Source organism: Mobula birostris, chromosome 12 (assembly GCF_030028105.1).
Source record: "Mobula birostris isolate sMobBir1 chromosome 12, sMobBir1.hap1, whole genome shotgun sequence".
Lineage (NCBI taxonomy): Eukaryota > Metazoa > Chordata > Chondrichthyes > Myliobatiformes > Myliobatidae > Mobula > Mobula birostris.
The window spans coordinates 44,255,598-44,278,292 of NC_092381.1; the positions used below are offsets into that span (position 1 = coordinate 44,255,598).

The following is a 22,695-nucleotide window of genomic DNA, read 5'->3' on the forward strand; positions in this document are numbered from 1 at the left end:
CGACTCCGTTTTATAGCCGAGGACTGATCCAGCCTTTTTGATGAGTTTATTTAGGCTTTTTGCATCACCAGCACCAATGTTGGGGGAGCAGCATAAAGCCGCAAAGAAGACTGCACTTACCACAACAGATTGATGATCAAAGTTCTCTAACATACTACTGAACACATTGAAGGACCTCAGCTTCCTTAGAAAATAGAGTCTGCTCATCCCTTCTTGTAAACAGCCTTGGTGTTGGTCTGCCAGCCAAGTCTGTTATCGAGCTGCACACCAAGTATTTGTACTCCTCCACTACCACAACAACTTCTCCCAGAATGTATACAGGACTCGTCACAATCCTCTTCCTCCTAAAATCAATCACCATCTCCCTGTCTCTGTGCCTCTTTTCCGACCATCCAGTCAGCCTCTACAGATGAAGCAGTGACTCATTTACACTTCTGCTATTCTAGCGGTCTCACAATGTGAAGAAAATACAGTGGATTCTGGTTATATGGGCCATTGGTTAATCGGGGCATCTGCCTATTTGGGAAAACTCAAAGAACAAAAACTAATTGAGAAAATAGTTGGCATTCCCTTTGTTTATTTGGGAGACTATGCTGCTTAATTGGGCCAGGAAAATGTTGCCAGACAGGTTCTAACTAGCAGCAGTTGAGTGCATTTGTGTGGCCATTGGATACTACATCATGCTTGGAGTGAATAGTTTTTAAGCAGCATTAGTTGCATGTGCTTATGTTAAGTTATCCATTTGGGCCGATGGATGCCAATTCAAAAAGGAGTATGTATTTATAATTTTGTTTTTTTTTATTTGACTTTAAAAAATTCAGTCTCTTGTCAAGATGCCACAAAAAGATTTGTCACTAGCTGAAAAAAATTACCCCACTGGACCAAATTAAAAGCTATCCGCTTAACTCCACTCATTGTCGGCTGGCAAAAATAACTGGAGTCTACAATTGCACGCTTGATACAGCAGCAAGATAAACTGCGAGGAGAATGGGCATTATGCGATGCCAGGATGCCAGGAAATTTATTGTTGGATTACAACACTACTTCATGCAGAAAGGCAATGAAGGCAGTCTATTATTTGCACTAGGTGTCTGCACTGATTTTGTTCATTTACAGTCAATCAAAAGAATGCAGCAGCGTACACTAGATGAATTCTTCCATCAATAACTATTAGAAACTAAGAATATTTTATCGTGGTAATACTAGTGGTGTTCTAATTTGTTCTGTATTTCATTTAAATACATAATTCATTACTCAGTTAAATGGTAAGTTTGTCTTTTTTATACCTTTTTAACTACATCCCTGAAACTTTGACTGATTGGGGCAGCCAGTTAATTGGGCCAACATGTTGTGGGCCTGATGCTTCCCAATCAACCAGAATCCACTATATGTAACAGTACAAATTGCCCATGCATTATCTTTAAATTTAAACAAATAAACTTCTGAATCTTGACTAGTTCTTCAGAATAAGTTTTTGTTGCTTAGTTGGTATGACTAGGATCTTAACATCTGTACATGGATCTATTTTATGTACAATGCACATTGTTACAAATGCAAAATAAACTGAGAATACAAGGTTCTCCTACAGTGGAAGTTGAATCTGTGATATTCCCTGACCAAATATCAATTAAGAATTTGACTGAGTGAAGCCTATATTTGGTTAGCAAAAAATTAGACTCTGCAAACTTCAGGAAGCGCAGCTTCACCGTAGCTAGAGAATTATTCAGTGTTTAGTATACCTGAAATTAGACAGTAAGCAGTACTGTACATAGAACAGTGAAGAACTGAGCATCTCCCTCTTTCCTGGTCACTCCCCAATTCGCTGCTGCTAGCAGGCCTTGCTAAGCAAATATTGTTTTCCAAATCTTTTGTCACAGATAACAATGATCAAGAATAACAATGGTTATACTTTAGAGAGCGCTGTGTAACCCTATTACAGCACCAATGACCTGGGTTCAATTCCCGGTGCTGTCTGTACATTCTCCCCGTGACCATGGGGGTTTCCTCTGTCTACGCTAGTTTCGATAGGACAGTATATGCGTTTTGTGGTGAAATGGTCACATGGTTGTAATTGGGCAGTGTGGACTCGTTGGACCGTGCAGTATCTCCAAATTAAAAAAAACACTTTATTGACTATGAAGCACATTTGAGATTCATGGTGGATTTGCTTAAGTTTTTTTTTCTTATTTCCAAAGACTGGACATTTAAATAAAGTCTTTCCTTACTGAAACAACCTGCCCTTTGAGACAGATAGCACCTGCGTGGAAGTGTACAGTGCAGGTTATTGTAGAAACAGCTAGCCCCTTACTGGGAAATATGAGCGAACAAGTTTTTGACACTCACAATTTACATTGGCACTTGTGTATGAAAGGTACACTCAGACACGGCACACATTGAAGACCATAGAGGAAATTAAGATTTAGTGCTATTCATGTGTAAATCAGGGCAAGTAAGTAACATCCATTTTCTGTCAGTAAACACAGATTTAAAACACCTTTACAGACATCTATCATCAAATGCATAGAACAGATGCCTGTTATTACCTTTTCAGTATAACAAATGCATGTGTTTAACAATCTGTGGGCAACTATTGGTGGACTGCTTAGGACACTGGTAGTTTGTGCTTTTATTCTGTGGTGTGAACAGTTTTTACCCAGGCTGTATGTTATTTTTGAAATCGCTAAAACAATTAGTTAATTTGATGTCTAGACTCAGTTTAAAATCCTTAAATCACATAACCATTTGATTAACCTTTCCTCTGCCAAATATATTTTAAGAATCAGAGTTTCAAGCAAATCAGTTATCCTATTAATCAGCAGTGATATGTGCATTCATGAAGTTCTGGAAATCAGAGTTACACAGACATTTATTACTCTACAAGCACATGGTAGAGGAAAAGAATATACAGATATTCCAGAAAAAAGAGCAAGATCAAAGGTATTTTTTTAATCCCCAGGTGGCCTCCTGTCTTGAAGGTGCCAGATGGGAAAGGGCTACAGTTCCAGAGATATGCATTTCTCTCCAGTGGTTCTCACAAGCTCTGATCGGAAAAATCCTTTTCACATATAAATTAGTAGCACATGAATGGTTTCCTGGAAGGGGAATTTCTGCTATAACACTAATGCAAAGACAATATATTTTAATTATTACACAATCGAGCTTTACTGGGAAACCAAAATGATGTGCCGGAAAATGATAAATGGCTGGCTGTAACTCTGATAAAGCAGCAACCCCTAGTGGCTAACTGCAAATATTCAGCTATTAGATCCAGATAAAACATAAATGAGAAAAGCATCATGGCGAAAACTGTACACAAGAAAATAGATCAGACTGGATTGTTAAATGTTACAAAATACCAGGATATACAGTGATATTAATATACACTGTTGTATAATGCACTGACTGACCATTTTCCATTTTGAAGGAGTCCACCACTTTTATTTCAGTAATGAACTTGGCTCCCCTTGGTCCTTTTCCTGTGCCATTCTAGTTGCAGAGAAATGTGCATTGCTGATTTAGAGTTTACGAAGCTGACCCAGAGTTGACAGAGCGGATCAAAGGGAAAGAGATACAACTTGGAAACAGATCAAACTATCACTTGCTGTAGGCCAACAAAGGCTATCGTTTCAAAATGAATTGAAACAGCGCTCCCTCTCACTGACCTCCACTCTCCTCTCTCGACTCTGCAAGAGATTTATAGGTTTTTAAATCACGATAGCTGCCTGTGCCTTGAAGCACTTTCAAACATCCACATATTTTGGCCACACAGCATCAGCAAAGCCAGTTTTTAAAGGAATCTCAGAGCTGACAGAAATACAAGATCACAAAAGGATTTCAGACTCTGTACAGATTAATTTTTAAATGTGGACTCAAAGTTACTGAGCTGATACAATCAAATACTTGTGATTTTTAAAAAAGTATATATGCTGCACATTCAGAAAGGAAGAGTGAGCTTGTACATCAGTTGTAGGAAGGGGGAGTGAAGATCTCCATTCTGGGATACATCTGATGAAAATGGTTGCAGAGGAAAGTTAGCATTCCACAATCACATATTTCTGATGATAGGCTGACTGGGGAATACTGAAGCATCTTTGGCGGAGGCCAAAGGGGAGGTGGCAGGCACCTTAAGTAATTCTCTTCAGATGCCTGACCATTTGCATAAGGAAACCAGGAAGAAATTACTTTTTGAGTAACATCAATAAATGGTCTATTTGGTGACCCAGACATTGTAAAAATCCACCAACACCTGGAAAGTCACTATGCATCCCTTTCCAGCGCCCTCTCCCACTTCACTCAATGGCCTAGCCCCACCACAGTTGCTGCTCACATCTTGGAGGGATATATTAATCAAGCATGTTAACCGATTTCCCATGGTTCTACCACTAGCTACAATGAAAGTTTGGAAATTCTTCAGTTCTTGGGCTACCAATTCCTCGGGCAATATTCCATTTTCACTGAATCTCAGCTTGCCTTTCTTATTACTTGCTAATCCATGGGAAAGTGAATACAGTGGATTCGGTTAATTGGGTCACATTGGGACCAGTACATTTTGGCCCAATAAAGCAAATACACCCATTAGCTGAGGTTTTATGGAAATAGTTAAGAAAATGAAAAAGACAAACTCTATACCAAATTATGTCTTTCAATGAAATGCAGAACAAATTAGAATACCACAAATAGTACTACTGTACTATAAAACTGTGTATTAGTTCCTAATCGTTATTGATGGTGTTCTTTTGATTGACTGTAAATGAACAAAATCAGAGCAAACACCTAGTGCAGATAATGGACTGCATCCTCCAAATCTACACTTTCATTGCAACATTCAAGATGATTGTTATTAGATACCTTTAAATTCTTCATAGTTTCTAACTATGAAATTGATTCATTTTCACTTCCGGCCATTTCTGGCCTCTCCAAGCCTGAATGCTTGAAACAGCAGTGAGCAAAGCAGTTCTTACTGCTTATTTCTTGGCAACTATCGGCGACAAAAATCACTATTTTTGAAAACAAGCACATGCAATTGATACTATTTAAAAACTGCTCGTTTTTAGTATGGTGTAGCATCTAACACCCACACAAGTGCATCTGACTGACGCTAGTTAGAACCTGTTCAGCAAACCTCCTGCCCCAATTAAGCGGCACTGTGTCCTAAATAAACAAAGGGAATCCCAGCAATTTTCTGGAATTGGTTTTCTTCTTTAAGAGTTGTGCCAAATAAGCAATTGCTCTGATTAACCAGTGGCCAATTAACTAGAATCCACTGTATATCCATGGTCACTCATTCCTGTTACCTCTGCTGTTGTTCTACATAACGCCACATCTGAGAAATGTAATAGGTGTTCTGTGCCACATATCACTGGAACGTTACACTGAAGAGAAACTTCAGCATTTTACAAAACTTCAGTCAGTCTCATTCAGAGAGAGTCCAATTGATTTACACACTATATTGTACTTTTCTCAGAGAATACAGCTTTGATCATTGATTCTAAATGCTACATGTCTGTGGGTAACTGCTTCAGCCTTCACCACTCTCCTTCTACTCACTGTGTTATTTCATATGAGACTAATTATTACACCCTAAGGAACCTCTTGTCAGTTTCATCAATCCTATTGGTTTTTGGCTTTGGTATTAGTTTTGGCTTATTATCATCACATGTAGCAAGATGCAGTAAAAAGCTTGACTTGCATGCTGTTCGTACAGATCAAGTTGTTATATAGTGCACTGAGCTAGAATTAAGGTAAAAGAACATTCAGGAATAAAATGTATAAGCTACTGAAAGAGTGAGTGCAGGCAAACAATAAAGTGTAGGATCATAACGAGATAGATTGTGAGGCCAAGAATTCATCTTATTGTACAAGAGGTAGGTTTAGGAATCTGATAACAGTGGGATAGAAGCTGTCTTTGAGCCTGGTGGTGATATCTTTGAGACTGGTATCTGTAGGTCTCTTTTAGCATTACCCTGCTGGAGATCTTGCGATAACTCGTAGGATGGCAAATTACCAGAGTTCACCTCATGTCACATGCAAGACTGTCTCTGCAAAATCTTCCAAGGTCTTTGGAATGACCAGCGAACCAGTGGTAGAATACTCTCCAGGGCCAACATCCCCAGTTACACTCAGCTGACTCTGTTGGCCAAAAAATATTGCTCATATACTTGACACCAGACTTCAAGAAACAAACACTCCATTCCAAATTCTTTCAAAACCTCCTTGAGAAAAAAATAATAATTTTATTTATAGAGCACTTTTCATACAGATGATGTAGAGCAAAGTGCTTTACAATAGGATAATAGTACAAACAATAAAAAAGAAATAAAATAAAATGAAAATAAAAAAACAAAAAGATATTACTTAAAAGCGAGGTCTTGAACTGGTGTTTAAAAATGTCAACTGAGTCTGCATCTCTTGTAGTTTTAAGCATTGAATTCGACAGTTTAGGAGCGTAGTTCAAAAAAGCTGACCTGCCAATTACCTTTTGAGGGAGATTGTTTAAATTTAAGAGACCAGTGGAAGAAGATTGGAGAGCTCAAGCAAGATTATAAAACAAAAACAATTCTGTGATGCACTTCAGTCCCAGGCCATTAAGAACTTCAAAAGCAAGTAAGAGAACTTTAAAGTCAATTCTAAAAGACACAGAAAGCCAATACAGAGTAGCTAGAACAGGATACATTCCCTCATCCTGGTTTTGGTAGAAGTTCAGCACCATCCCTATGAATGCACATCCTCACCATTTCCTAGCATTCTTCTACCCAAAATCATCCAGAGTGGAGAAAAAAAATTCTTTGGGCTGGCATTGTGAACCACACATCCATGTATTCATGTTCCTGTATAAGCAGCAGAAGAAAAGGACCCCACTATCATCTGATCAGCCACTACTTGTCCCACTTGCTTGTGGTAGAGACTGCAGTTCCTTACTTCATCCCATTAGCCTCCTCAGTAGTAAGGAAATTAATGAAAATAGTTCTGACCTTGAGGTTAATTAGCACTTGGAAAGGTAGCAACTGATTCGTTACAGTCACTTTCTTCAACAAACTCATTGTGTTAATGAATGCAGTTGACATAGTCAGTACATGGACAGACCTAGAAGGTAAGAAAACATTTTATTTATTTTTTTATTTCAACGTACAATGCGGAATAGGCCCTTACAGCCCTTTGAGCTGCGCTGGCAGCAACTCCAATTTAATGCTAGTCAAATCACGGGATAAATTACAATGACCAACTGACCTACTAACCAGTATGCCTTTGGAATGTAGGAGGAAACCAGAGCACGAGGAGGAACCCATGTGGTCACAGGGAGCATGGACAAACTCTTTACAGGTAGTGGCGGGAAATGAACCCCTGTCACCACAACTGTTAAGTGCTGTGCTAACCACTATGCTACTGTGCCCCACCCCTTGTACCCAAAGAACATGATGAACAAGGGTTAATTTTGCATCTTGAAAGCCTGTGATCAGTGATGTACAGCACGGACCAGTGCTTGGGCTCTTGCTGCCTTTTGAACATTAATCATCTGCCTATGATGTAGGAGGAGTGATTAAGAAGTTCATAGATGACCCAAAGATTGATAATTATTATTGATAGTGAGAAAGGCAGATTTTGGCTATATAATGGCCTTGGTCAGTCGGTAAGATAAGTAGAGAAATAGTAAATGGAATTTCATTCTTAAAAAAAAAGGTGAAGTGATATATTTTGGAGGACTAATAAGGTGAGGATGGACACAATAAATGGAAGGACCTAGTAATTCATGAATAATCAAAGAACCTTGGAGCACACATCCAAGAATTCCAACAGGTAAGCCGACGTTAGTAAATTGACATATGGGATATTTGCATTCGTTAGAGGCATAGAATAGAAGAGTAGAGCCATAATGGTACAAACATAATAACTGTTAGTTGGAGGACATCCTGTGTGTATTCCTGATCACTACGCTACAGCAAAAATGTCATTGCACTGAAGAGGTTGCAAGATCTTGTCTGGAATGAAATGTTTCCGTTATGAAGAAAGACCGGAAAGGATAGGTTTGTTATCTATGGAATAGGCGCAGATAATGAGGGAATGGTTTAGTGGAGGGGAGAGAGGGAGAAACCTTTTCCTGTTGCAGGGCTCCCTATAACCAGAAGGCATGAGTTTTGGATAAGAAATAAAAGATTTCTAGGAAGAAAGTGTACACCCAAAGGTGGTTGGAATCTGAAATACGTTGCCTAAGTGGCTGGTGGAGACAGGTCCTCTGGCAACATTTTAAGTACTTAGATGAGCACTTGAAATGCCATAACATTAGGAGGCCGCTGGCTGAGTGCTGGAAAATGGGATTAGTATGGATAGATACTTGATACTTAACATGGACTGTTTCTGTCTGTATGACTCTATGAAGCAATGAGAACCCATTAAACTGGACAGAATAAATATCCTCAATCCCGAGGAACTGCCTAGGAAGAAATAGAAGAATGCATGGAGTTCCTATGAGCTGAATCATTCAGCACCCAAAGATCACTGTCACTAATTCATAAGTTAACGTGTTTTTGTTAAATTTATAGAATAAAGTATGATTAGCTTCTAACAGCAAGCACAGTCCCTTGTCATCGGGTTATTCCCAGTCCTACAGAGGGAATAGATCTTGAAACCAATAGTTATCTGATTTGTGATATATTGCAATCTGGAATCTGCATCGTTGCTCTTTTCAAGCTGGTACTGTACACAAGCAAACATTCAACCAGCCAGAGGAACAAATCAAATTCATTACATTCCATAAGTAACAAGTACATTGAATTATATGGGAGCAAGTGGTGAACAGAGCTTTTATTAGCCTGCTTATTGGGATTCCCAACATCCATCCTCCAGGAGACAGGGCAGATGATTAGAATTATAAGAATGTCCTCAAGGCTGAAACAGTGAATATTAACAGCCCTGAGTTCTTTTCCCTCTTGACAAAAGAATGTAATCTTCACTTGCTTCTTGGTGGTATTGAGTTTTACACTGAATCTATAAGCTGCTTTTTACCATGCTCCTCAGCAAAAGTCAGAGGAAATACAGGCAAGGACTAGATGAAAACCATTTCTCTCCAATCCCACAATGAAAATCCATATGATTCCGAATCGTCTAACCACGTACCACTACCAATAAAATACCTAAAATATATGCTGCTAAAAAATATCCTGATTATGAGTCATTATCCTTGAGCCTTTACTTCAGCCATACCAAGTATTGTACATTGATGATGCAATAATTGGATGGTTTTGGGATACCTGTAGGTATGGATGTCTTTAGGATGTGACTGGGATCTCTGTAGATGTGGAATTTACTGTGACCTCTATAGCTATGGACGTGACTAGGAACTCTGCTGTTGTGGATGTTAATTTACATATCATGATGTGTAGGAGATCATACACCATAAGGTCCATACTAGCTCCCAGCAATCTAAACCCATCAGTCCCATTTCTCCTTCCTTATTTCCTTACACCTTCTATGGGAGCTCCCTATTCCCTAGGGAGCTAAGGCTTTACTCTTTGGAGAGAAGGAGGATGAGAGGAGACATGATAGAGGTGTACAAGATAATAAGAGGAATAGATAGAGTGGATAGCCAGCGCCTCTTCCCCAGGGCACTACTGCTCAATACAAGAAGACATGGCTTTAAGGTAAGGGTGGGAAGTTCAAGGGGGATATTAGAGGAAGGTTTTTTACTCAGAGAGTGGTTGGTGCGTGGAATGCACTGGTCAGTGGTCAGAAGTCAGTGGTGGAGGCAGATACACTAGTGAAGTTTAAGAGACTACTAGACAGGTATATGGAGGAATTTAAGGTGGGGGCTTATATGGGAGGCAGGGTTTGAGGGTCAGCACAACATTGTGGGCCGAAGGGCCTGTACTGTGCTGTACTATTCTATGTTTCCAATTTATTTGCTCATACATACCCATCAGTTCCCCTTTGATTCTTTTGATACTTGCCTACACTAAGTGTTAATTTACAGTAACTATTTTATGTCCCTGCATGCCTTTGGGACATGGGAGGAGACGGAACTTATTTTCTGCCCATTACGCCACTAGCATTTAGGGCAGCAATGAAGGTCCTCCACCTCTGGCGGTGGTCAGGGCTTCCTTCATCATGCCAGTGGCTTCCTCTCAGTTTTCACTACTGTCAGTCATGCAGGCCCTGGGTGGAGTCACAGAACACCATCACACGCAGATGCAGAAGGATTCTTCATTGCAGTTTTGTTTTAGCAGTCAGAGTTGTTAGCCCTGAGCTACCGTATGTGGCTGCAGCGATGATGTGCAAACTTCACACAGGCACCACCTGAGTTCAGGAATGAATGCAGATCCCCAGAGATGTGAGGCAGCATCTCCGGCTGTTCCACCACCTTCAGTCATTAAGAATGAGATTAGAACCTCTATAGCCATTGGTACGACTGGGACCTATATGTATACAGATATGACAGGGCTCTCTTTAACAATGGAATTGATTTGATGTTGAATTGAATAGATGTGATTTCACCGTCACATCTAAATAAATACAGATGTGATGGTGAAGTCTATGAATGCATATGCGACTGTGATCTCTATAGCTATATGTGTGACAGGTTGTTTATACTGTAGGTATAATGTGATAGTGATTTATCCAGCTGTACTTATGAAAGAGATGTGCATAATGGACCTTTATAGTTGCAGCTGTAATTTAAGCTATCAAAAAGATTGCCAAATTTACAGCGCAACTTCTCAAACTAAAGGGTATATGATTGGGTCCCCCCAGTATATTAGAAAGTGCACACTTTTGAAAGCTCCAATATCCCACCGATTAGTAACCACAGTCCTGTGGCTAATACCAGTGGAGAGTTTGACATATCTCCAGGACAGTGGTGGCATTACATTACTGCTCCTTCAGGAACCTTTGTTTTTGCTCAGCATGACTTCCATGCAATGTGTGACAAAGTGACTCTGTCCCATTCATACTCTTAGGACTGGGAAGCCTGGGACGACAATATTTCCATTCTAAAGGGTTCACAGCAGTTTGCAGCATCTCACACCAATGTTGTCAGGTTGCTCACAGATGTGTTAAAATAGATCAATACAATCACAACGGGCATTGCATGAAGACAAAACCAGATAATAATGTTTGTTATTTCAGGTAGGGGCTTATTTGCCTTTCTGGAATGGTAATTGGAAACATGTACCCCTGAAACTTTGGAGTTTAAGGTTAGCATGCCACAGGTAGCTTACGGGGCAATGATTTTACAATGATCAGAGGGATGCTGGTTGAGCAAGATGAATCTTTGATTGCAGCATCTTTTAAATGATGCTTTGCATCCTTTGTGAAGATAACTGAGACTGGTCTCTCAGCTGATGAATAGCAGTTCCTTCCTGTTAATCAGTTTCGGGAATACTATTATCAGACTCTCTGGCAGCCTCTGCCATCAGCCCATCCCAAGCATCGCCACAATCAACTTGACATGTTCCACCCGCCTATTTTCAAGTGCAGTATTTAACAGAAAAGCTTACATGGAATAGAATCACAGGCAGAGAACAGTTAATGGTCAAATGGTGCAAATCTCTGTTGTAAACTTCAATTAATTTACGTGAAGTATTAAGAAATATGTCAATTCCCAGTGGATCATAAACATTTTCTTTAAACATCTACTAGTTTACTTAATTCCTATCAAAAATTTAATGCTCCTTTCATTTCAACCTACAGTGTTAATGGTCCAAGTAGGTCATAGATATGTCTTCAAAAAAGTCTTAATTGACATCACAAATGAATGAGAAGATTTTGTTAATGGAAGTCTCTGTTGCTCTCATAAATGAGGGAGATTATATTTGGGTGTAATTTCAGTGCAGCATGGAATTGAACCAAATATTTCCACTTTGATGAACGAAAGGTTGCCACACTATCCACAATTCGGGAAACATGGTGGCAACATTGAATACTTGGGTTGTGATTACCATTGGACAAGACACAGCTTCTCTATGCTTCACTTAAACCAGAAAGAACTTATTCCAAAGATTTTCTCTAGTAATATCTTGGTACATGCCCCAGAGAGTTGTGGTGCCCCCAAGAGCAAAATTCTGATTTAATCTTTGCTATAGCAGAACGTTGGGGCCCAGATCCTGATTAGGGCAATTTGGTCTATTCCAGCCACCTATCCGCAATCATAACAACAAAAGTACACTTTAGGTTGACGAGGTAAAGTTAGAAACACCAGAGCATGAATTTAGTGTCAGAAGGCAAACAGTCAGAGCCCTACCTCACAACATCTGTGAAACCCAGCACCTGACATTTACTCTGAGTGAGTCTTTCATTTACAAAGACAATCAAGTCCCCTTGAAATTATAAAAAGCACAGGATGTTACATTTTTACATCATGTATGAATCATCCAATTTATGATGAAAATTGCCATGTAACGTCTGGTACTGGGCAACAAGTATCTGCAAGAGGAAGGCTCAGCTTCCATAATCAATCGAAAAGACTATTCAGTCAGTATATATATGCAGTACAAGAAATGAGTTGATCACGATAACGCAAAGGCAAGATTCACCTTGTCATACCAGCACCCCAATTTTTCATTCATGTGTGTAGTTAGTCAGTTATTACAGAAAGAATATGCCCTTGACATCATCTGTAAAGACCTTATCAAGTGTAGTACCTACTTTGATAAAGAAGATGAAAGTAGTGATTGCACATTTTTTAAAGATGTTATTGATTACAGTTGTCATCATTGCTCTGAAATTCACCTCTGTGCAAACTGTGTAAGGGTTCATCTTTAGTGTAGATCAGGAGGAATTTCTTTAGCCAGAGGGTAGTGAATCTATGGAATTCATTGCCGTAGATGGCTGTGGAGGCCAAGTCATTTGGGTATATTTAAAGCGGAGACTGATAGATTCTTGATTAGTATATTTCCCAAAGGTTACGGGGTGAGGTAGGAGAATGGAGTTGAAAGGGATAATAACTCAGTCATGACGGAATAGTGGATTAGACTCGATGGGCCAAATGGCCTAATTCTGCTCCTATGGCTTATGCCCACATGGAAGTGAGGCTAAATATGTAGTGCCGCAAGATCTGAAAACAGAGGTAAATGTCTATGCATATGATGTCTTTCTAAAGTGCTTCACAGACAAGAATGCGCCGTAGTATTGGAAATGCATTTACTGCTGCTAATAATTTGCACAAAGTAAGATCTGACAAGCTGAGAAATGTTGTGTGGGCTACCATGTGATTCCCAAAATGTTTAGAATGTTAGTATTAGGAGTGCACAAGATGTAACGGGCAAAGAGCAGCAAAGGCCCTTCAACAATATTTACCGTGTAACACAAAGCTATAGTTACTTGTGAACACATCCACACAGTTTTATGGCTGCCTGACACACATATGCTTCCAAAGCTGGCAAATTGAAATTCTTGCACATGCCCATGAGTATGGAGGGATCCCAATATCTGTACTGGCCAGGTTGACGAGCTGCCCACAATGAAACATCTCACTCACAGAGCAAGGACTCCAGCAGGTTAGCAGTCCCTTTGTACTTAGACCTCGTGCTTTGCAATCGGAATGTTCCGGCCTCACTTGTGTGACCCAGTCTTAGCACGGGCCAATAAAACACCACTTTGATTGATGTATTTCTTACTTTTCCTCAATGACAAATGATAATTCAGTTTATAATCTGCTTGAAACATTTTTAAAAGAGGATTTTTCAAACTAATTATTTTCTAACTCACTCACTTGTACTTATCACCTAGCTGTCTCTCCACTGTAACTCAGCAGGACTGAGCTGGCTGCGGCCTGCTCCCCTTCATCACACCCAGGCCTGGCAACAGCAATTACTGCAAACTACTTCTCCACATCACACAGCGAGACAGCAAGTTGTCAATCTCCTTACTCCATACATAATAGAGTGAATAAATTGGTATTTACCACATGCTGAAGAACAATAATAAATAATAGAAGCCAAAACAGCTCAAAATTATCATGGTGGTTGTCCTGATCCCTGCGCAAGTCTGGCAGGTAACCTAGCAGCTATTTATTCGGTTTCTCTAGGTTTTCACTGATGTTGCAGTGGGATATTGGTATCAGCCCTGCAAACATTCTACTGTAGCTTGTCAGGAACAAAAGAGATCTCTGTGGATGTATTAAATTAAGACACTGCCTTTCATCATGACAATAGCCACATTTATTTGGCTCCTTTAATGCAAGAAAACTAACTTCAGCACAAATATCACATTGCAATGAAAGTCCCTGGCTCAATGACGATTTTGTTTTAAGGCCAATTGCCTGTTAGTTGAATAGCAAGCAGTGTAAAAGGTGCATTGATAGACAATGGGCGGCCGGTTAGGGTACATCGTAGTTAAACAATCCCGCTACAAGTTTCAGTAGGGTAAAGTGGAAGAGAACTGGGAAGTAAGTGTAGGTTAGTGAGCCAGTGGGCCAGGGAGGCTGAACGCAAACTGGCTGAGAAGGTAGTGGGCCATGGGAGAGAAGGAAAGGCAACAGATGAAGACAGGCTGGATGCAGACCCAGTAGGGTGGAACTCAAGCAGATTGTAAAGGGACACTACAAGATATAGCACAAGTAAACCATGCAGGCTGAGCCAGGAATACGGATGGAGATAGAGTTGGTAAGGTGAACCAGGTACGGACAGTGGGAAGGAATCGGCCATGGGCTGAACCGGGCAGAGCAAGGTGACCAGCACGTGAGGAGGGGCAGGGTGATGAGCCAGTGCATCAGGGAGGGTGAAGCTCGATCTGGTGAAGAAGGCAGTGTGATGAGAGAGTGAATGAGGTGGAACACAGAGGTAGAGGACAGCAGTGAGATGTGCAGAGAGACAGGATGATGCAAAGTGACTCTGACACACTGGGTGTGGACCCAGTAGAATGAAACCCAAGTGGACTTGAAAGGGGCACAAGATGCAGGGTGAACTCAGAGCAAGAATGAACAGAGCAAAGGGGGCAAGTAAACAAGGAAGGTGCAGTTATCATCGGTCACAGGGAGAAGCAAGGAGAGCAGGGCAATTGGAAGTGGCACAGAATGATGTGAGGGAGGGTGAAGCCCGAGTAGTCAGCGTGATGACAGAGTGAAGGCGCAGAGGTAGCAGGCAGGAGGAAAAAAACAGCAGCGAAAGGACATAGTGGGTGAGAACCCAGCAGGGTGGCTGGAGCTTGAATGGACCTGGAAGAGAGACGACAGGACGGAGCTCAAGCAGACTGTGTGGGGTGAAACAGGGGCAGGGATTTTATCTTGGACAACAAAGGGGCATCTAACTTAGAAATCCACAACGGTAAACAGCCACAAGGTGAATCAGGGAGCGCCCGTGTTGTCTGTGAGTCACACGTTTGCCCAAAACCCTTTGTGTGTATTCCAGCTCAGTGTGTCTATGCCTTTGAACTTCTTGTCAGGGTCATGTGCATTTTAGCATATCAGACACGTGACAAACTTTAAAGTAAATTGTGGGCATTATGGAACTCACATTCAGTCTACAACTCCCTTCTGCTAATGATTTTGCATGAAATTACATCATGGAGGTCACAAAAGAATGCAGTTCAGTTTCAATATAACCAAACATTCAAAACAGGAGAGTCTCATTTGATTCTCATTCTGTGTGTTGCGGGACTTGAGGCAGGAGAACTCTTATCATTACAGATGACTACAGGAGGGCAATGCAAGAGAGAATGTGCCATGGTTTCTACTTTATTAATATTTATAAAACTTAGTAAATAAACAAGTACTATTTATGCTTGAAGATGAAATATTCCCACTTTGGACAAGTAACCACAAGGCTTTTAACCCACATGGAGATAAGTGTATCATAGTAGGAGAACAATACGGAGGAAAGAAAATCCACCTTATCTTGAGGAAGTCAATTCCAGTCTTTGCAAATGAAAACAATAATTAATTTAAAGCGTTTAGAAGCCCTTAATGTCTTACCAATTTCAAGAGCTTCCTTGATCTGCAAGCCATTGTGTGAGCCAGGAGGAGGCCGGTAGAGGCTTTCACTTTCTGTACCTGTCAGGGAGAGTAAACAGAGTTCACTTCTGATGGAAATAAGGTCACTGCATTGTGTGAGTTTATCAATCAACAATCCTGGGGTTTAACCTGGTGTACCTAACAAGAACCACAGCCACTGACGCTACAGAACTTTTCAAGATCAGATAGGTGGAAGGTGGCTGCCATTGATGGGTTTCTACACTTTCAAGGCTCTCACCTCCACCAACAGTGTTCTTCCAGTGATCTTTTACTGTGGATGGTTCCCGCTGGGTCTGTAAAAGCAGAAACTCTTCATGTATGTCATTACACTTTCTACTAAGCCAAGGCCACATTTAGGATTGGGGAAGTACACTAAAGGTTTTTGGTGTATGTGGGAAATATTCATTAAATTATTGGTCCAACAAGTTGTACAGCAGCAGGTTGTAAAATGAGAAGGACACAGAAATTGCACTCTGCTGTGATACATAGTATTTGTGCTAACATGTCCCTCAAAGTCCCCAGTGACTTCAGACACAGCATTCTCTATACCTCCAAAAGCAATTAATCAAGTTTTATACTCATTCTTCTTGTTTTGCATACCAAAAATAAATGTCACCAAGAAAACCATCAACAGAGTAGAACGTAAACTACAGGACTGATGTGGAAGAGTGAATGCATGTTCAGTAAATGTTGGAGGAGCTCAGCTGGTCAGGCATCTGTGGAAATAAATAAACAGTCAGTGCCATTCATCAGGACTGGAAAGGAAGGGGGAAGATGGCAGAATAAGAAGGTGGGAGGAGGTGAAGGGTACAAGCTGGAAGGTGATAGGTGAAACCAGATGGGTGGGGGAAAGGAGGTGAAGTGAGAAGCTGGGAAGTGAAAGGTGGAAAGGGAATCTGACAGGAGAGGAGAGTGAACCATGGGAGAAAGGGAAGCAGGAGAGACACCAGTGCAAGGTGATAGGCAGGGGAGGAGAAGAGAAGGGGTAAGAGGGGGGTCAAAGTGGAGAATTGCAGAAGAGGGAAGGGGGAGAGGATGGGGTGAAGGCAAACTCTCTTTTGTAAACCTACCAACTCCCACAGCTATTTTGACTCCACTTTTTCTCACACAGTCTCTTGTAAAAAAATTCCATTCCCTTTTCACAGTTCCTTTGTCTCCACTGCACCTATTCCCAGGATGAAGCTTTCCTTTCCAGGGCATCTGAGATGTCCTCTTTCTTCAAAGAACAGGGTTTCCCTTCCTCCACCATTGATACTGCCCTTGTCCACATCTTCTCCATTTCCCAAACATCCACCCTCACTCCCATCTTTCTGCCACCTTAAAAGAGATAGTGTTCCTCTTGTCTTCATCTACAACTCCATGAGTGTCCACATCCAACACATCATCCTTCGCAACTTCTACCATCTTCAACTGGACCCTCCCACCAAACACATCTTTCCCTGCCCCCACACTCTGCTTTCTAAAGGGTTCACTCCCTCCATGATTCCCTAGTTTATTTCTCCCTCCTGCAACCTATTCCTGTAGGTGGAAGAAGTACAACACCTGTCCATTCATCTCCTCGTTCACCTCCATTCAGGGCCGCAAAAAGTCCTTCCAAGTGAGGCTACACTTCACCTGCGACCTGTTGGGGTCGCCTACTCTATCTGATGCTCCTGATGCAGCCTCCTTTACATTGGTGAGACCAGACGTAGATGGGGGACCACTTTGTTGAGCACCTTTGCTCCATCCACATAAAGCAGGATTTCCTGGTGGCCAACCATTTTAATTCCAATCTCCATTACCATTCCAGCACGTTGGTCCATGGCCTCCTCTACTGCTCTGATGAGGCCATACTCAAGTTAGAACATCAATTTCTCTAACTTCTGGTAATTTCTCCCCCTCCCCTTTTCTATTCCCCATTTTGGATCCCCTTTACGCTTTCCTTCTTTTAACACCTCCCCCTCATGCCTCTCCTATTTCCTTTTCTCCGAGACTCACTTTCCACTCCAATCAGACTACTTTGTCTCCAGCCTTTTACCTTTTACCTCCACCTTCCAGATGCTTACTTCATCCCCAACCCCACCCACCCGCTTCACTTAACATGTCCTGGGTGGTACCCATACTCCTCCCCCTCCCCTCCCCCTTATTCCCGTTTCTTTCCCCTTCATTACTAGTGCTGATGAAGGGTCTTAGCCCGAAACATTGATTGTTCATTCTTTTCTATGGATGCTGCCTTAACTACTGAGTTCCTCCAACATTTTGTGTGTGTGTGTTGCATCTGCAGAATCTTTTGTGTCTAAGCTCTGTAATTCAATGCTTCTGACATTTGCGTTGGAACCTGCAGTTCTCTTTATTTGCATTCGAGACAGATGTGCCTCATAACGAGTCCAATGAAATGACCTCCAAGGGCAAGTTTCACACTGAGGATTAGCTATGTAACAAATTTGACTAAGACCCTTGCTGTTGCAATGACTTAATGAAACCACATCAAAAGTATTTACAGGTGGAAAGTTAAAAATATTACCAGTTAACTCTAAATGTTGGAAAGATGTCTACCCGCGTGGGTGGGTGTTGCTGCCATTCAGGAGCCGTCCATTCCTTTTAGGACTTTCTGAATTTGGAATCTGGTGCTGCTTAAAAGAGTTAGTGTGTGTGTCATCAGCTCCTGCCCTCCAAGCACAGAAGCTCAACCACAAGGCCTGCCAGTTGAGACAAAACAAATGTACAACCCATCATTTTGCATCAACTGCGCAGGGGATCCAAGATTGTCTGCAACCCTGGGGCTGCTGCAGGAGGGTAAGAGCTGAAACATATCCCCTTTAAGATTCTTCAAATAATGTTACTTCCCAAATCCAAGTCTGGAATATGTCCTATCCACTGCTGAACCTGAAGGCTATAACACTATCCAATTGTAAATTGCCAACGGGTTGAATTAAATTTGATCAAGATGATTTGTGACAACATAAAGAACCATAATTAAATGTTCACCCTCACTCTGCAATGTGTTCTAGAAAGACATATTGGTGTCTCATGCTGAAGAGGATCCCACACACATCCCAAGAAACTAGGGTGTAGTTGAGCAATACAGGTTCCACCTTCCGTCCTTGTGCACGAGCCCGGGGTGCCCCTGTGGAACGCTGTCAGGATACTAATTAGATGGGCAAAAGTCATCCACGGGCTCCAGTAAACTTTCCTTTGTCACATGCTTCATTAGAGAAACAAGGAAGCAGTAACTGAAAGTTCTCCAATACCCACCTCAACCCCAGCAACTATAATTGAAATTATCTCTCCACTTATAGCAGATTCCCAGTGTTGCGTATGTGAAGCAAGAAAAAGCTGATGTAATGGGATGTCCTGGACAGTTCTGCTTGTAAACTTTTGCCAGGAGGCAGAAGTGGGCTGTGAGGCGCTGGGTTAACATGAGGCAGGAGGTTGCGGAGAGGGATCGCCACAGAAAGTGAAGCCAGTGACTGGAAACCAATGGCCTGATGTCCAGTGTTGGGGTCATGGCCCAGTGAGAAGCATGAGGAAATGCACTGAGTTGGTCTTCGGCCTCACTGAGATGGAGATCAGTTTGCCAATCAACAACAGCTCTGCCCTTGTCAACATATTCGATGTTGGAGTTTGTCTTTACTGCAGGGTTAGAGGTGAGCAGCATCATGTCGGCTCAGAATTCACTGAGTTGAATTCGTAGGGGAATAAAAATGAGTTGTTTGTCTGCGATCAGAATGGGGAAGGCCAACAGAGAGACCAAAAACTCAGCAAGGTGTAGAACTGCGGAAGGAGGGGAATTGGAAGTGAGAAAGATATGGAGGAGTATTAGAATTCAAGAGTTACTGAAATCTGTCATTTTTGATTCCTGAAAAAAATGGGGAAAGGCTTCTGTCACAGAACCAAATGAAGGAGGAACAAGAGAGTTTTGAGATAAAATGGTACAAATAAAAAATTATAAATGTGGAAGTCAGTTGTCCTGATTCTTTGACACAAGCATGTTGCTTTAGGAGAACAGAGCCTCTCAGAGGATTAAAGGTTTGTCCTGCAAACCATTCAAGGCAGGGGAGACTACACAGGTCAGGTATTTTCCCATCTCCTCATAAATTTCATATGGACATTGTCCCAGACTGCTGAGGTTTAAAGATGGAAAGCTTTGGAGGGGTGAAGACTTCACAACATAAAATGGATACGAACTCAGCCCACCTCAGTGGTTTGTTTGGCTGCGGTTTTCTTAATGACAAGCTGTGTGGTTGACTATTCTCATTGTGTTAGGGTTCCTTTCTGTTTCCTTTAAATCACAGAGAATTCCATCATTTTATAAATACTTTGAAATTTTGAAGCACATATTGGTTTACAGCTACTTGAAATGAATGGAACGCAGTCTGGTAAATTTGGAAGCCAGAGCATATTAAAGGTGTGTCCTAGTTTAGCCGTAAAGCTCTGATTCATCTGGAAGAGGTACGAGCTGCCCCAAAGGACGGTGAGCTGGAGGAATGCCAGGTCATCTGCCCTGCATGGGCACAATTATTCTTTTCTAACTAACAAACAAATTCCATCTATCCAACGTAACAGTTTATTACACATTACACAACTTTCAGAACCCAGCCTTAAAGCAACGGTGTGAGCTTGGATCCTGGTGAGGTACCTCCACTCACAACAGTTCTCCATAAGCATAGTATTCCCTTATTGCATCCCAAGCAAAGACATCATAAAGAACCCAAGTGGGTCTGTGAGTGTCAAAGCCCAAAGAGCAGAGAAGGAACGGAGAGCAGAATAGAGGTAAACACTGTCAACTGTTAGTTTAGCTTAAAAGGAGTATAACTCGCTTTACTAACCCTTCACAAATCTACCCCACTCAGAGGCATGGCAGCTACAGGGGACAGAATAAGACACATTGCTCTATCCAATCTCAGAGTCCCTTCTGAGTAGCATTGGAGAATTGGAAAGTGCTGCTAACACAACAGCTCACAGCAGGAAAGCAGGCCAGCTATGCTGCTGATCTTCCCCATGTGAACTATCATTCCAAATCCTGCTCCCTCACATGTTCCTCAGCCCAGTCAATATTCTTTCTTTTAGGAATGATCACAATCTTTTCTCAGGAATCAATGCCTCCAGCAGTTTGTGACCAAAACCTTGCAATTCAAACTCAGGCCAGGTAAAATCTTTTCTGAGGCCAGCAAGGTCTTGCGGTGGGGGGGCGGGGGGGGGGTTCGAGGGTGGGGGAGGGGGAAGACAAACAATCTGCTGGAGGAACTCACGAGTTCAAGCAGTTTCAGTGGGAGGTACGGAATTGTCGATGCTTCAGGTCAAAACCTTGCAACAGTCAACATTCTTAGTAGAGCAGTGTCATGCTGCCATATTGCTTTGTTTGCCTTGACCTTTGAAGGTTTGAAGGGGAGCCAAGTGGGTGCCTCTGACTCTGATTGATGCCAGTGACCCTGACGAAGAGTTGTTGACCTGAAACGTTAACTCTGCTTCTCCCTCCATGGATGACCTGTCAAGTACTTCTAGCACTTCCTGTTTGTACATGAGGACTCCTATCGCAATCCTCAGCATGGACTGGAACCTGAACCCTTTAATTTTGATGCAGAAAAAGAGGAGAATCTGTATTCTGGCAATGAACCGCATGCACACTAGAATGCGCCTGTGCAAGTGTATGCCTGTGATTTGCCCACACAGTGTAACTGAGAGAATTATTAACGACAGTACCTTGCTTTTCCAAGGCCTCAATCAGCTTCATCACAATCTGCGGTGCTTGATCCGGCAGAGTTAACAGCTCAGTTAGCTCCTGCCCCGAGGGAACTGTCAATGTAGAACACAGAGAGACTATTTATTATGCCAGCCAGCAGACTCCTCTGAGCATCAATTGAACTGGATTTTTAATCACAACCATTATGTAACAAGCTGCAAACATCTTGTATTCTGACATGTATTCTTATCATTCTTGACAAGCAGTCCAGTTGGCTATTCCAGCAGGACCGGAAGCTTTGGAAGGGGTATTTCTACAATTGTAGCTATATAAACTAGCATTGCTTTGTGCAGGACAGTTTCTGTTAAAGAGTCACATAATTGGAAACCGCAATATAATTAAGTTAGAGCTTGCAGGTGAAAAACTGACCAGCTGAACATGTGCATATTTCAGAGTTCTTTGATGACATTTTCTATCTGCATTACTCCTTCACATCAACTATTTCAAATATAAAATACTACATTTAGAAGCTATTTTTTTAAAAAGATATCGATTCCTACAAGAAGTGTTTTTAAATAAGATAATGGCAGTTTACACTTTTGCTAATGACTGAGTTTAGGTGCTGCGCCTTTAGTAAGTGAGTTAGGCTCACCCACTTTAAGATTGCTGAGCCCGAGACTGAAAACAAAAAGATGACTCAGCAAATAGTGGCAACAGCTTCACTAATCCATGACAGGATTCTTGACCTCCATGCTCCCAAAGGCTGCATAATTTGGGTGTTCAGTAGTGAATATAGGGCAGCTATAATTTCTGCATTTTATCTACAATACCTGTCCAGTGAGGTCAAGCATATCTGAGCTGTCCCAGCATTGAGTACTGATGGAGGGTTGTGGCACAGAAACCCAAATTCAACTATCAGTAGTTTGAGGTGATTGAAGCTACTAATCTAAATACGATGTTGTCTGATACAGGTACCAAGTTTTAACCACTACACTGTATGTGTTAACCATGGCATGTAATAATCACCATTCACATCCCACACCCACCCCAACAGTCTCTACAACACAAACTGTAAATAAATGCATGATTAAATCAA

General features: G+C 41.5%; 1 protein-coding gene across 3 annotated transcripts in view; it reads right to left on the reverse strand.

The window, feature by feature from the left end:
- pik3r3b (phosphoinositide-3-kinase, regulatory subunit 3b (gamma)) overlaps positions 1–22,695 on the reverse strand; it is a 598,971-nt gene that overhangs the window by 412,901 nt on the left and 163,375 nt on the right. For 2 of the 3 annotated variants that reach the window (XM_072273711.1, XM_072273710.1), the window contains exons 3-4: positions 21,620–21,712; positions 15,899–15,976 (exon numbers count right to left, since the gene is read on the reverse strand). The exons of the other annotated variant lie outside the window; for it this stretch is intronic. In XM_072273711.1, coding sequence (XP_072129812.1) covers positions 15,899–15,976; positions 21,620–21,712 — 171 coding nt within the window. The remainder of the gene's footprint in view (positions 1–15,898; positions 15,977–21,619; positions 21,713–22,695) is intronic. 3 annotated transcript variants of the gene reach the window in all.